General features: G+C 42.0%; 1 protein-coding gene across 1 annotated transcript in view; it reads right to left on the bottom strand.

Annotated features, from left to right (window-relative positions):
• col25a1 (collagen type XXV alpha 1 chain) overlaps positions 1–15,282 on the bottom strand; it is a 201,305-nt gene that overhangs the window by 43,777 nt on the left and 142,246 nt on the right. Inside the window, exons 10-13 of the mRNA XM_020711604.3 lie at positions 7,066–7,092; positions 4,806–4,850; positions 1,477–1,512; positions 55–81 (exon numbers count right to left, since the gene is read on the bottom strand). Coding sequence (XP_020567263.1) covers positions 55–81; positions 1,477–1,512; positions 4,806–4,850; positions 7,066–7,092 — 135 coding nt within the window. The remainder of the gene's footprint in view (positions 1–54; positions 82–1,476; positions 1,513–4,805; positions 4,851–7,065; positions 7,093–15,282) is intronic.

Genomic DNA, 15,282 nt, shown 5'->3' with positions numbered 1-15,282 from the left:
AAAACGCGGTGGGATGCTTGGAATAATGTTTGGAGATCTGAATTAGCACTTTACCTTTTCACCTCGTTCTCCCATTTCACCCTGTTGAGAAAGAAAGCACAGTATTAAACACAGGACAGATCTGGGGCCAGGTTTCAAAATAACTGAAAGCCACCAAGGGTCAGATTATATCTCAGGTTAAATTTATGTTAGATTATGGGAATACGTTTGTTCAATGACGTTTTTTTAATTTCTCCTCTTAAATCAGACCCTTGATTGTAAGCTTTCTGCCCCTGCTTGATCACAAGTCATCCATAGTCCCAGTTGGATGTGACATCAAAATGATACCAATACAATAAACTCATGCTTGCAGATAAAAACAAAAGGCTAAACAACAAAACAAACACACAAGTGTCCCACAATATGTAAGTGAGGGGTGTTCAAACCTTTTACTCTGAATGCTACTTCTATCAAATTACTTAACTAACTAATGTTTATATATTGTTTTTGTCCTAATGAAGCAAATTATGCCTTTTTTGGGTAGATTTTGTAACCTCCACCGCATGGACCATTTTAGTGTTGGTGTCAAAGTTCAGATTTTAAAAGTTGGCGGAGAAAAATAAATAAATAAATTTTTGCCTTCCAAAATAACTGCAATAAAAAAATACAACTCTAATACACACCGTTAGTCACACTAGATACTGAGTGAGTTTAAATGTGTATACTTTCTCATTTTTATATATATATCTATTTCTTTGGTCAATTGTGAGAAAAGGCCACATACAAAACTGTCAAAGGAAAAGTGATACCATAAGTTTACGCAGAGCAAGTCCATCCTCACTTCCCATCATCCTTCTGTTTACAGTACCGCTAGCTTACAGCCCCTCACAGCCAAACCTAACATTACCGGTGCAACAAAAATATCGAGCAATATCAGAGCAATCCAGCCGTAGAGTTTGGAGCCAGATTCCAACTCCAACGAGGAAAAACAAAGACGTCCGTGGATCTATTCGTCTGCAAGTGGATGCATCAGAATGGAGCAGAGCAGATAGTTTCTACGTCACAAATAAGATCTTTTTTCCAAATGGCATTTTTTTTTATTTGTCTGTTCCTGATTTACAACAATTTAACTAAAGAAATACTCAGAGATGCAATTTTGAGTTTTTTTTTCTTACAAAATATGTTCATCAACAGACAAATGACCCAAGAACATGTTCAAAGCACAATTTTTTAGTGGTGTGGGTTCGTAAACCATACTTTGATTTATTTAAATGCTAAATAGAATCTCTGGCTTCAGTTGACCCTGAATACATAGTTTGGACACCCCTGATAAAAAGCAAATACAACACCTACTGATGGTAAAAATAAATAAATAAATAAAAGACAGTGAAGATGGGAGGAGAGGAAGGATCAAACAGGATTTTGGACAAGAATTACACAGTGACGGGCACACATATAAGAGAGCTACAGCACACAGAAAGAATGTGTGCACCAGACCTTGGCCCCTGGGATACCGTCCCGTCCAACATCCCCCTACAGACAGTACAACACACACACACACACACACAGTGGCTGCATTCAGTGTGATGCCAATCAAGCTAAAACTTCAAGTCGAAGATCCCAAAAAACTTGAAAAAGAATATAAACGTCGATCAGATCAGAAGCTGCTGTGGTTGATGTACAGGTGTTTAACATTTGGACGACAGTCGATAATGGAGCTGGAGACAGGAGATTGTGTATCTAACTCGCTGTGTGTGTTATTGCAGCCCTACTAATAAATTACACCCCAAAAAAAAATCTCCCAAAAAGCTCAGATGTATGAAATTGTTAAAACCACAAAACTAAATATGAAAGTAGAGAGGATAAACAAGCTGATTAAAAGCTTAATTTTGCTGCGTTGGTTCTGCAGAAGTGTGACACAGGAAAGCCAAGTCCATCTGGCGAGCGCCAGTTTGCTGTTGCTGTGAGGCTCCGTCTTTCTTCAGCTCGAAAAGAGAAACCAACCTCAGTCCCATCCGCTGCCAAAAACAATTAACCCCCTGACCTGCACAAACCTACCACATCATTACCCCTTTTAAAAGAAAAGGGGCTATTACTCATCCCATCCAGACATCTCTAACCAGATGAAGCTGATTAGTCTTGGTAAAGTGAAAAATACAACGATTAATTACTCTGATTAAAAAGTCTGTCCAAAAAGTAGATTTCTTTTTAGGATTCATTTATAGGAGGAAAAAAAAGGCATCACACTTTATGTCCCAGGTTTTGTTCCAGTATCGTCGTTTCTCTTCACGAAAACTTGTTGGGAAAATGATCCTCCAACCACACGAGTGATGAAACGTCATAAATGCTGGGACTTTGGATCATTCATCAGTTCACATATGGGAGTCATTGTCTGATGAAGGAGTCTGATTAAAAAAAAAGAATTCCCTTAAATTTGGCTAAGAAAGGTTTGCATTAGCAATCATCCCACACTTGGTGGATATCTGTGTCATGATCAATACAATGTCTGTTGGTCGAGCGACCACTGCAGCATTAACTCCTTCGCAGTCCAACTTTCTGCATGGATGGGACTTACATACCATACCAGGCTGCTTTATGATGAGATTGCACAGCAGTGGATTTATATTTCATAGGTGCTGGCAATCCCTTCTTTTTTGACAAGACTTCTGAATGGAATAAATCCATTTTACCACAGCTTCTGTTACAGTTACATGCCTCTGCCGACATGCAATCAGTTAATGATGGACAAGAATGAGAAAAGTGCCAGTCCTGGCTAACATTACGGTGGTTTATTCTTGTCACCTATATTATATTTCATTGTCTTTATCAGGAGTTTAATCCTTTATGTTTATGCAATTAACTTATTTCCAGCGGATTCTGAAGTGGAGAAAAGCAGCTTTGCACTGATATGCAACACTTTACAGTCGTGATGTGTTGCATATCGATTCAAAGTGGATCTGAAAAGCTGCGTTTCTTTGTGACAAAATCCGCTGATTTATGCTGGTGACATAAATTGACAAAGAGTTCCGGCTAAAGATTTATAACAGCGTTTTGAAAATAACGTCACTTGGATCAGCTGGATTGAGTGAGTGAGCCCAGGTTCTGACTGACTGAACACACCTGATCCAGGTGATCAGTAAATACGGAAGCAGGGTTAACTGCAAAACCAGCAGGGCAGCAGCCCCCGGTTACTTCTAGGGTTACTGTGAACACAGTTAAAGAGTCTGACTGACGGAATTATCTCTAACTCTTTGGTCTCGCTTTATGTGTCTAATAGCTCGGTGCGTCTTGAATTTGACAAAAGTTCAAAAATCGAGCATTCATTGAGGGTGTGCCTTATATAACGTGGTGCCGAAAATACGGTATTTTTTATAAATCATCCAAGTTGTCATCATTAGAACACAGTGGATTCATAAACAGCCTTTGCAAACTGCTCATATTCATTAGGTTTGTACTTGGGCAAATAGGTGACGTCCTAATGGGGGTTAAAAATAAAATAAAAAAGTCGTGAGCCTGTGTCTGAATTCCGTTTAAATCCAGAGCACTGGATAGTGAGTGAATCTAACCACTTTATTTGTTTTATCAGAGACATTTTTCTATCAGAAGTGAAGCTAGTGTCTGTTTTTCTAGGCACTGCAAGTCTGCAGCTGCAGTTTCGCCCCCCGTGTGTTTCCAGCGCATTCAAGGCAGAGACTGGAAAATGTACAGGAGGGGACCAACCTCCAGCATCTTCACACGGCAGAACATAACCGAGTCAGAGCAGATGATTCGTCCTCTGCGTCCAGTTTTGGAGTCCAGTGTAAACCTGACATGAATTGGAAGTGCATGCAAGCTGCTTCTGGCTGGTAGCAATTAAAGCCAATCTTTATGCAAAGAAGATGCACCGTTTTATTGACCTGGAAAATGAACAGCAAAAAATCCAAATGCAGGCCAGGATTTAGAAGAGAATCTACCTTTTTAAAGTTGATTGAAAACAAACTACATTCACTAAATTAAAAAAAGCGATTTAATTTATCGTTTCATTTAGAGTTCTTTCTCTCCCACAGCTTTACTTATTTGTCCTAAAGCATTCATTAAACTTACAAGCACGCTATTTCATTGAGACATTTTGGTGAGAGGATTAAGCACTCCAATTTTGAGCTGTGTTCTTTCCGCTTTATTATGGAAGTAAAACGAGTCCTTCATCTTTGTGCGTGCTGTCATTTATAGTTGTTAAAAAAACAAAAAGAACCAAAAATCTGTTGTAATGTGACAAAGCTTTGACATTTTCACAGATTCCTCTTCAGACTAACAGTTTAAATGCATATTTTTGCAGAAATAAAATATGTTCAATAAAATTCTTACAGTGCCCACAAAAAAGTTATAACGTTTGGGCAAAAAAGTGTTCAGGCACCTGTATGAATCAACTGTGAGCGTTTTGCTGAAATCAGCTCGGCGTGTGAAAAGATTCCCGAGCAGCCAAATGCATATTTGCGGTTAGGGTTCGAGGATCCAGCCTTTAGTGGTTTCTATTTAATGAAATATGATTTCAAACAGGGAAAAAAAAGCCTTTAGAAGTATTTCAATAAGAGAGGTGCCACACAGAGCCCGAGAGATCAAATGAAACTGATATTGGTATTTTAGGATCAAATGCTATCAGCTGTCCTTTAGAATATGATTTCCAAAATCTGTGTGCGTAAAAAGGGGAAGAAAACATTTTAAAGTATATATTTATGTTTTTTAAAAATGAAGGGTCGAAAGAAAGTCGGAAATAACTAGAAAACTAAAAAGGATCAGCAACTTCAAAAAGTGAATTCATTAATAAATCTTAAAAAATATGATCTTACCTTCTGTCCATCAACACCGGGAATTCCGGGAGGTCCTAAAGATCCCTGGGGAAAAAAATAAATGTGTTTATATATTGAACCAAACAAACATTTAGTTAAGGCTGGGAAGTTTTTACATGTTACTTTTCACTCATATAGTAACTTAAAGTGACCTCTCTATTTATTTATTAATGAAATGAATATGAAATTAAAACCGTGAGTGGTGTTGAAGGGCCCCCCTTTCACACGGCTTCACTGGCTGAGTGGCTGCTACAGACCCCTCACTCTCCCCCTGTGTCCCTGCCACCCTGGTCATAGCTGCATGATACATGTTCATGCAAAACAAAAAATATTTTTTTCAAAAAGGCAACTTTTCTGTTTGCTTTATTAACATATCGACCATTCTTTGTTTTGGTCATCTGGGGGGGTTATGGAGTTTAAATTTGGAGAAAGTACTAAAGGTGATTTTTTTTTTTTAACTCCAAGATGGCGGTGTATTCCCAAGTTCAAAGGTCAACAAAACATTGATTGTGGTTGTAGACCTAATCTTGTGGCATGTGTGTGATATTTCATGTTTTCATTGTGCGAAAATGGAAAAATCGGCAAATTTGATACTTTGCCACAAAATGTGGCCATCCCATAATAATTTCACATTTTCTTGGGATGTGTTTTGGTTACTTTGTTTTTAACCTTTAAGGAATTTTGACCCACACTCTGTGAGGTCATCATTAACTTGCAATGTGTGAACTTGAACACGAGAGTTTTGAACATGGAAGCCCATATACTGCACGCATGTTTCCATGGACTTTTCATTGAGAAAGGTCGCTTGAACGTTCGTTTCCAAAGCCCATTGTGAATGCAGCCGATTTATTTATTTACTCATTTTAGCATTCATTTATTGTTTATAGAATTTCAAATTTCTCTACACTATTTCTGTTTACAACATATCTGAGGACCCAAAACTGAAATTTGCTCAATTGTGGTGAAATTCTGCAAATTGCTGTCAATTAAAAATTCTGTCGCTGATGATTTCAAGTCTGTCTGAGGTAACAAAACAGTTAAACTTGCATAAATCTATACTGATCAAAGTAGTTTTACACTGACGTGAAAAAAAAGTTTATTCGTTTGGTTGGAGCAGCCAAGTCAGGCCTCAGATTTCAACCCAAGCTAGATGCTGACATGAAACTCAATCAATCCACTCGAGTGAGATAAAAACTTTGGACCATTTGTATGAAGAAGAGTTGTCCAAAATTCCTCAGAATTGTGTAAGACTCATCAGTGGTAACAGCACACCTCTCTTGGAGTTTCCAGTAAAGTTAAATGTCTTTTCCAAGCCTCTGCGTGTGAGTCGTTACTGAATTCATTTGAGCAAACTCTCAAAAGCTTTAACTGGGAGTCGTTTTGTTCGATTGCTTTGGACTGCGAATCACGGCTTCACATGCGCTTTAGCTTTCATTACTTCTGCTCTCATATTAGCGGTTTGCTTACGCTCGTCTGTGGGGTTTGGTTACATCCAGTGCAGATGTGTGAGAACGCGGCGCACAGTAGCAACAAAGAGGGTCCTCTATGTCTGAGTGTGAGCCTGTTTTGAAAAGACGGACTGATCAACGCTCTGTTCTTTATCACAAAACGGCAACCGATGAGTCACCGAGGTGATGAAACCTGAAGGGCTCCCGAAGTGGCCCCCCAGGGCCGAACCCAGCAGTCGACCAGCGGCAGATCTAATTGATCAGCCTCAGGGCCTGGTTTATGAGTCATTAACACTGCGGTATGTCATCGTTGACCCCTCCACATGCTCTCCCTTCCCTCACCCCGCCCCGCCTGCCGACAGATGACAGCAGACAGGAAATGTCTGATTGGGTTACGCTGAACAAACACTGGCAGCTACCTGACGGCTGGATATGGCTTACATCTGTTCTCCACATCAGCCCGCGTCGCAGCACTTAACTTGGGGTTCTCTGCTCTCCGTCTCCGGCCCTGTCGCTCCTTCGCTTTCCTCCCCGTGTTTATCTGCCCTGACTGTGGCTCTCCTTCTCTAATCTCCAGGTAAACACATTTAACACCCTAAATATTTTCACAACCACCTGCGTGACCCGACTCCGGTTCCCATCGAAGCCAAACAAATATCCAAATGCTAAGGACATTTCTGATTTGTATCAGAGCCCTAATTATTCAAAGAAAAAGAGGACTGGATTAAATAAATAAAAAAGGGATAAAGATGTTAACCAAAGCTGGGGAAGAGGTCATTTCATAGAAAAAAGTTTAGTTTTCTGTAACTCACCTTTGGCCCTTGTGGCCCCTGGGGTCCCTGTAAATTAGAGGGGAGAGAAAAGCAGAAAAATTTTATATCGCACGAAATAATATCACAGTCTCCAAAGCTGGGAAATGGGCAAAGCTGTGGAAGGATTTCACACAGCAAGTGAAGACCTTTCCAGGCAGGAATGAATCACAGTCATTCCTTTGTGTTTTTCTGCAGCAAACACTGGAAATCCTCCTTTTCTCTGAGCCGTAAACTCCCTGAACAGTACAGTTGTGCCTATTTTCTTTGGTTTGTTTTTAATTGCAGAGCACTGTGAGCTGGTCATAGCATGAAAGCACTTTTTTTTTTTAAATCAAAGTTTGATTCGATTTGAGAAGTGATTTAATTTCTCTGGGTAATCCTTACCTGTAAAAACGGGTCGGATTCGGTAAAAGGTATAACCTTAAAAGTGGTTAAAATTTGGGGAAAGTGTTTGTAGCCATAATGATTAGGATAAGGAAAAGAATATTCAAATCTTGATGAACACGACTTGGATCTAAGTTTATCCTCTTTGAGATGGATCCATCTATTACCCATCCTCACTTTCCTATGGAACCGAAGGATGGTTCCAAATTCTTTAAAAATCATTTTTCTTGTCTCTTTTCCTTTACCCTGTCATAAAATGTCAAAAGGAATCAGAATTCAATTACATATGTGACTAAGCTTTTCCGGCAGTAACATATAGTTAAGCGCATAAAGCTGGGCTACAACAAAATGCACTTACAACATCATTCAAAGCAGGTATAATCCCACAGAAACTGCAAAAAAGGTTTTTTTTTTTTTTTTTAAAAAAAGAGTTATTAAAGAGCCATTCTAATAAAAATGTTTTTGGTGTTAACATTTTCTTGTAGAATTTTCTAATAATGGAGTATATATGTAAAAAAAAATTTAGCTGAAAATTGCATTTCTGAGTTTTTCTATACTCAACTAAGAGACGCATTTCTAATGAACTCCTGCCACCCTGCAGATACTATGTTCTAGAAAACAATGCAGGTTTCTTTAATTTTGGCTTAAAATGGCATAATCGTAATTAAAAGACCACTGGAAACGCTTTTGAAATAAATTAAAAGATGATCAGAAAGGTCTTTGGAAAAAGGCAATAAAGCAATCTTTGGATTTTTTTTGCAAGTTTGCTAGATTTGAAATCTGTTCAATCCTATTAAGGTCATTTCCTTCATTACATAATCATTTTTTTCAAAAAAGATCTTTTAGTCTTTTGTAAAATCCAGGTTACATGCTGGACGTGTCACTGGTCCATCATGAGCTAAACTGAAATCCCTTCATTGACACCTTCACACTCCCTTTGGACTCAGGATCTTTAGGGAATCAAGCCATTTGGCTCCTCATTTGCATTTGAGTGGAGGCCAGGTGGACCTCATGCCCTTCAGGCCTTCTGCAACAGGAGCATCCAGGTTTAACTCATTCCAATGTAACTGTCAGAAAACACGAACCCTGTTGACTGTAAAAGCGTAAAAAAAATATCCTGGGGAGGAGGAATTAACGTTTAAAAATGTAGACAGTCAGCAGAAATTTCTCTGCACAAGCAGCAAAGTTTGGCCAACATATGACTTCATAACGATTTGTTGAATCAAATCATTCGTTTTTGAAACGAGGCAACCGCCCGATAATTCTAACTAAAAAAAAAACTTTCCTCTTTTTTTTGTTGTTGTTGTTTTTTTATTTCCCAAAGGCCTTTAAAAAATCCCCGCTGCAGATAGTTCTCACATTTACAAACATGGCCCACACAGTTGCAGCTCATTTATGGTGCATTCCTTCTGTGCTTCTAACAAAACCTCAAGGATGAACTTTCAGCATCCAACCAGCCAAAAGAAAAGGTTTCCTCCCGCTTGACTTTAAAAGCCTTTGTTAGCTCTCCTCAGTAGGGTTTGGTAAACATCTTTATAACCCATGAGGTATGTGCAAGCATGTGCCGCTCGCCTGAGTGCTAATTAACTTGGCTACATCTGAGAGCACTCAATAGCTACTTGCTGAAAAAGATTTAAAAAAAAAAAAATTCAAGAAGTCTTGAGGAAGTCTAAACTCTCTTGGACCATTTGTATGAAGAAGAGTGCCTAAAGGAGATTACAACTTGTATATTTGTTAATATCTGAATTCATCCAAGGCTTATTTTGACACAAAATATGTATTTCTAAGGGATATTTTAAAAACTTGGACTATCCCAGCGCCGGATGGGCTGCCCATCTGCACCTGGGGCTGGGATCGGCCCTTCCCTGGCTCTGGGACGGGACGGGACAACCCTCTCGGGGCCCCCGGTCGCTCTGGGTGTCACCCGCTTCGGCTGCGGGGTCTGGGGTGGGGTGGGGGGCTTGTCGGCCCTGTCCTGTGGGGGGGCGTTCTGGGGGGGAGGGGGGGCCCATTATTAGTACGGGTCGGGGGGGCTAGCGGGTCGGGGTCTCCGCTGAGGCAATCAGTGGTTGCCTCGGCCGGTTGGCCTCCTCGGTCCCGTCGAGGCCTGACCAGAGCTCTTCTAGGGCCGGCGTCTGGGGGTGGGGGCCTGGGCTTGCTCCGGGGGGGGGCGACGCTTTCTGGCTCCTCTCTCTCTGTGTGGGGTGGGTGGTGCCGGGCCTGGGGTGTCGGCGCCTCCGGGGGTGGGCCCCTGGGCTGGGTGGCCCTGGCCCCTTTGCTGGGGGTGGGCTGGGGGACGGCTGTTTGACCACCGGGGGACAGTCTACCAGCTGTCCCCAACTTACCCCCTTCCTTATATAACCTCATATTAGGGTGAGGGGGTGGGGGGTCTAGCCTGCGATGCGCCTTGGGGGGGGGGCTACTTGGGAGTGGCCCCCCTCCTATGGTTGCCGTATGGAGTGGGCCCCCCCTCTTTCGGTTTTATTTGCACCTTAGACATGTAGGGTCCTTGGTAGGGGGGGTGCTTGGACATCACTGCAAGCAAGCAGCAGATGTCCTCCTGGCACCCTACCCGCCAATTTTAACCGCACCTTAGACATTTAGGGCCCCTTGGTGTGGAGGGTGAGGGGACATCACTGTGAGTAATCAGGAGATGTCCCCTTAGTGCCCTACTCGCCAATTTTAACACACACACATGCACACAAACACCCTCTCAAACACCCATACACGCACACACATTTTACAAGGAAGGTGGGACCTGGGTCCATCTGTCCCCTACCCCTTCCCTGGTGGGGGGTGCGGGCCCCTTGGCGATGGCGGCTGTGTCCCTTGGGTGCCGGCTCCCTGGGCCCGGCGGTGCTCTCTCCGCACGGTGGGGGGGTTCATATTACACCTGAGCCGGGGGTGTTCGTGTCCCTGGGGGGTGGGTCCTGGTCCTTGCCCCTGGGCGCTGGGCCCCGCCAAACTTCCAACATGGCCGAGCCTGGTCGGGCCATATTTATAACATCCCTTGTGGGCCGCCCTTTTTTCCCCGGGGTTCCCCCCTCCTGGGCGGGGGCGGCGGGCCCCTGCTTTGCTCCTACCTGGACCAACCGTGGGCCGGGTGGGTGGCTGCCTGGAGTGCGGAGCGGGTCTCCCTTGGGGGGGTCCTGGCTCGTACCTGGGGTCGGGGCGGGGGGATGCCCGGAACTCCTGGGTGGTGGTGGGGTGCTCGTCTGGGGCTGTGGGCGTCCCTCTCCGGTGGGGCCCTGCGTTGGGCTCTTCCGGCGCGGCGGGGGGCTGCTTTCCTGGCTGGGCTGGGGCGGCGCTCTCTTTCCCTCTGCGCCTCCCTGCTCTCTGGGTCTGGGGGCCTCGCGGCGGTCCTGCTGGCCCTGGCCTGGGTGGCGGTCTTGGTCGCCCGGGGGGCGGTTGTTCCCTGCCTGTTCCCGTGTGGCGTTGGGGGGGCTCCGGCTGCCGCTGCTGCTGCGGCGGGGGTATGGGTGTGGGGGTGGCTGGGCGCTCCTCCTCCTTTTCACATTCCACCATCCATTTTAGAAGAACATAAACACTCACCTGAGCACAGGTGTTAGCTCACCTTTGCACTAATAGTTTGCATGATTGAATGAATGAAAGATATCACACTAGTTGGTTTAAAGGCATAGGTATGCGTTCGTGAACACTATCTGTTTTGTGTGCATGTTGACATGTGGACATTTTTGCGGCTAGCAGGTGTGTTGATAATATTTGAGTGTGTGTGAACAGGCCCCGCCCTTTTTGTACTACATTTGAACCGTACCGTAACGATAAACAACCAGTAAACCTGTCTGCTCTATGCTGCTTCATGGTCTTACCCCCCTTCCCCTCCTATTATCACCCTCCTACCCCCCCCTCTCTCTAACGTCCCTCTCTCTTCTTCCCCTCTTTCCTTTTCCGTCCGGTCCAACACCAAAGATTTTCAAACATGATTGAAATTAATAAATTTTGGCCTCAATTACAAAAGGGGTTTATTCAGACATACCTTTGGTTTGTCTGAAGATGAATAACCCCTCTTGTTAAAATAAAATATGTCCAACACAAGAGGCCCTCAGCTCTCATCTGTTTGCCTAGCTGTTGGACAGGACAAGTTAAAAAAAAAAAAAAAAAAAACTTGGACTATCCCATTGAAGAAATCACACAATCTAGAAATGTTCAGCTCAAATATATAAAATATACATAATATTCAAGCTGTAAATGCAGAAAAATGAAAGCTTCCTCTTCGTTTAGATGACTTGGAGATGCAAAACAATGCATTGATTGTCTGGTCAGTTCCCACACTCAGGCTACAGTCCTTCATTGAGAGCGTTTGGAGGACTTCCTTCAACAGAAAAGTGTGCAGCTCCTGCTCGGCATTTACCGGAAAACAAATTTGTGCTGATTGAAGCACACAAAAAGCTCAGAGTCTGAGCTTTCAGGGAGCCTTTTTAACCCCCAGATTAAGTTTCCCCTTAAAGCCTTTACGGTATTTTTCTTGTTTTTTGTCATGATTATTTCAAGTTTAGAAATAAATTCATCATTTTGACAGTCAATTTTTTTTATATTATAAAACAGCCATCTCAAGGTTAGCATAACAGTGTCCTGTAGGGACTGTCGGTGCATGTGGTTTGCCAGAATTGAGTGTCGTTTTTCAGACTTTTTTTTAAACAACGCTGGATTTATCGCTATTCCAATCACTAATAATGCTGACTAGCTATCAAGAAAAAGACACAACAGTCAGTAAATCATGTTTACAAAAAAAAAAGGTAGCTTAAAGAAAGTCCAGGTAAAGTACCTGCATGGAAGCTCAGAGTTCCTTTAAGCTGTGATGACAGAGACGAGTGAAACAGTATGCTAACCTACAGTCTGAGGGACCCACTTTTTGCTGATGATGGAGGACACATATTAAAAAAATTAGGCTTAAATATGCATTTCTGATCATTTCTTTATTCAAATTGTTGTGAATCAGGAGCAGACGAAAAAATGCTGTTAGAAAAATATCATATTTGTAACATATAAAATACAACAGGCTCCAACTGTTGCACTGTCATGTTGGGTTAGGGGTGTGAGGGCCTGTAAGCTACTGAGAGAGCATCTAAACAGAGAGCTCTCAGTTATGGGTGACGGGAAGAGGGGGTGAGGTTCCTCTGTGCCAACAATTCTGCCCAAAACTCAAGTGAATTTTTAATAAACTCCTGCTGCTCTGCAGAAACTTTATCCTAGAAAATGACACAGGTTTGTTGATTTTGGGTAAAAACAGTGTCATCATTATTGAAAGATCACTAGGAACGCTTTTACAATAGAACAAATGATGATCGTAGTGGGTATTAAAATACTTCTGATGCTACGTTCACACCACTCAATGCGCGTTTAAGCAACCTCTTCCAATCAAAAGTCTACGTAAAGGGGTAAATTGCTGAGGTTTTTACTACCGTTTTCTGGCTTTACGTACAAATCATGCGTATATTTAACGCACGCTGAAAGTTATGCCAGTTGGACTTTGACCACTCAAGATCTCAGAGTTGGTAGTCACATATGGATAGTGTCCCTTTTTAATCACTGAACTGCCAACTGTATGAACATTGATCTTGAAGGAGAAATAAATAATCGCAGTTTGTGCCCTGCCGGAATGATATGATGCTAAGTCGTTCATAAATCGGAAGGGAGCTGTGACAGAAAAAAGCCTGGAGCAAGATTTGCCCCACTTTATTTTGTCATGGGTAGCAACAATCAATCCAGTGTGAACACCATATGCTAAAATAGCTCAAGCGTGTTCTTGAACGCGCAACACATCCATAGTGTAGACGTAGCTTGAGAGTCAAACCTCAAATAATAGGATAAACTTTTAAACATTTATAAGCGATAACTTTCATGATTTTGAAAGAATTCGATTCCATTTTATTCTGAAAAACCCTATCTTAAATAGGTTTTTTTAAATTTCCTTAAAGGGAGGGTTTGTGTCAAGGACCGATTGTTTGAAGTTACTTAAAGAAAAAACAGAAATGCATTTATTCCCAGATATAACATGTACCAGAACATTGGTGGCGTCCTCCAGCATGCCCCTCACCGTTCGCTGCTGCTTGTGTTTTGGCTTCACATAACAGAAGAAAATATTGGCCAGGGACACGCAAATACTAATGCTTCACCCAATGTATGTTCTGATTAGATTTCTGCATGGCTGAGCTGCATTGTGGGTAACTTCAGAGCATGTCTCAGGACCTAAGAATAGCACTAAAAAAGGCTTTTCTCAGTCATGGATGGAACATATTTGGACTTATGAAGTCCTCCTTTGAGTCAATCATGTTGCAAATGAACACTGCGTGTTAGACTGCAAGCAGCCCCAAAGGAACCCTATGGCACTGATGATTTGGAGTCCCGAAAAATAGTTCCTTTTTCTTCCATGTCGTCTTTTCACAAGCTCCCCCTCCTCTTTGTTGCTCCACACGGGCTTAATCCTGCTAACCAGCACCACATGTCCTGGAAGGCTGCAGGAAAACTCTGGAATCGACTTCTACCTTGTTAACAATTGCAGTGACATCAAAAACACAAAGCTGTGTCAAGTGCTGCAGCAGCACCGCATAAGGAGGGGATAAATGTTGCTCAAGTTAAACGGTATCTTTTTAGTCCACCTTTGGAAAGGGGGTATTTGGGTATTCCTGCTTATTTTCTTTTCAGAGAGCGTGGACTGAAGGGGTGTTTTCTATTTGATGGCTTTTTTTGATCCTGGTTTTTGGAGGTCAAACAAGGATCTCTCTACTCCCAAATCTTGCATTGTTTAGAACCAAACATTTGAGTTTTGGTCAAAATGTTGGATTTTGGTTCATCAATGTTCTGAGCTGCTTTTATATCGCTCATGTTCATCTGTTTTAGCCACTTTTCAAGAAAAACTTCAAATTCAACTTTATCTATAAAGCGTTTTTCCTGTTGCAGAACACCTCAAAGAGTACATATATCATAATAAAAAAAAATAAACAGGGAGAAACAGTCCATAAAATCAAATTAAAACATGAGGCAAGGCGAGTTTATTTGTATAGCAGAAAAGGAGAAAATGTAAAGTGAAGATAAAAAAAAAAGTCCTTTATATATATTCAAAGCATTCCCAGTGTTCTTTTAATTATGATTATGCAGTTTTTTGTCAGAATCAAAAATCCTATAGTTTTCTAGGACATAGTTTCTGCTGAATGGCTGTAGTTCTTTAGAAATCCACCTCCTATCATCTATCTATGAGCCAAAAGCAGAATTACACCTGAGGATTCTGGGAGGATCATAAACTAAATGCAGTTCTAATTAAAATGAAGTTCCAATTCCATTGAGACATTTATAAACTAACAAAAAAGAAATATTTAAATCGATCCTAAAACTGATGTGCTCCTACTTTCTGATCCTTTTAGAGAAGCCTGCATGGGAGTCTTGAATTCAGGTCATTTAACTCAACTGAATAAACACCAACAATTTAGATTTTAATACAACAATTTCAGGAGGAAATTTTATGATCATAAACTTCACATTTACGCCAAAAAGAAGTTGGATGTGAACGCTCTCAGCTGCTAACTGAGTAGAAAGGGGATAAAAGCTGAGCATCCGACGACATAAAAGCAGGAACGTTTGACGGCAGACGTCACTGATCTAACAAAGGATTAGCAGCTTTAACGTCTTAGTTCATGCCGTTAATAAATGCTTAAGCCTAGTTTATTTTTAATGTCCATTTAGTCACAATCCACCCATTTTCTGCCCATCGTGGAAAAAAGGTCAAAAGGACCAGAGATAAAAGCACCTGAGTGCACTTCCTGTCATTACTCTGTTTGGTTCCACTGCAGTGGTGAGAAATGTGACCGCTTTTAA

The sequence above is a fragment of the Oryzias latipes genome, chromosome 18 (assembly GCF_053564925.1).
Source record: "Oryzias latipes strain Hd-rR chromosome 18, Olatipes_Hd-rR_3.1".
Taxonomy (NCBI): Eukaryota; Metazoa; Chordata; class Actinopteri; order Beloniformes; family Adrianichthyidae; genus Oryzias; species Oryzias latipes.
Note: the sequence above shows the minus strand (reverse complement) of the source record. Positions and strands in the feature narration are given on the sequence as shown.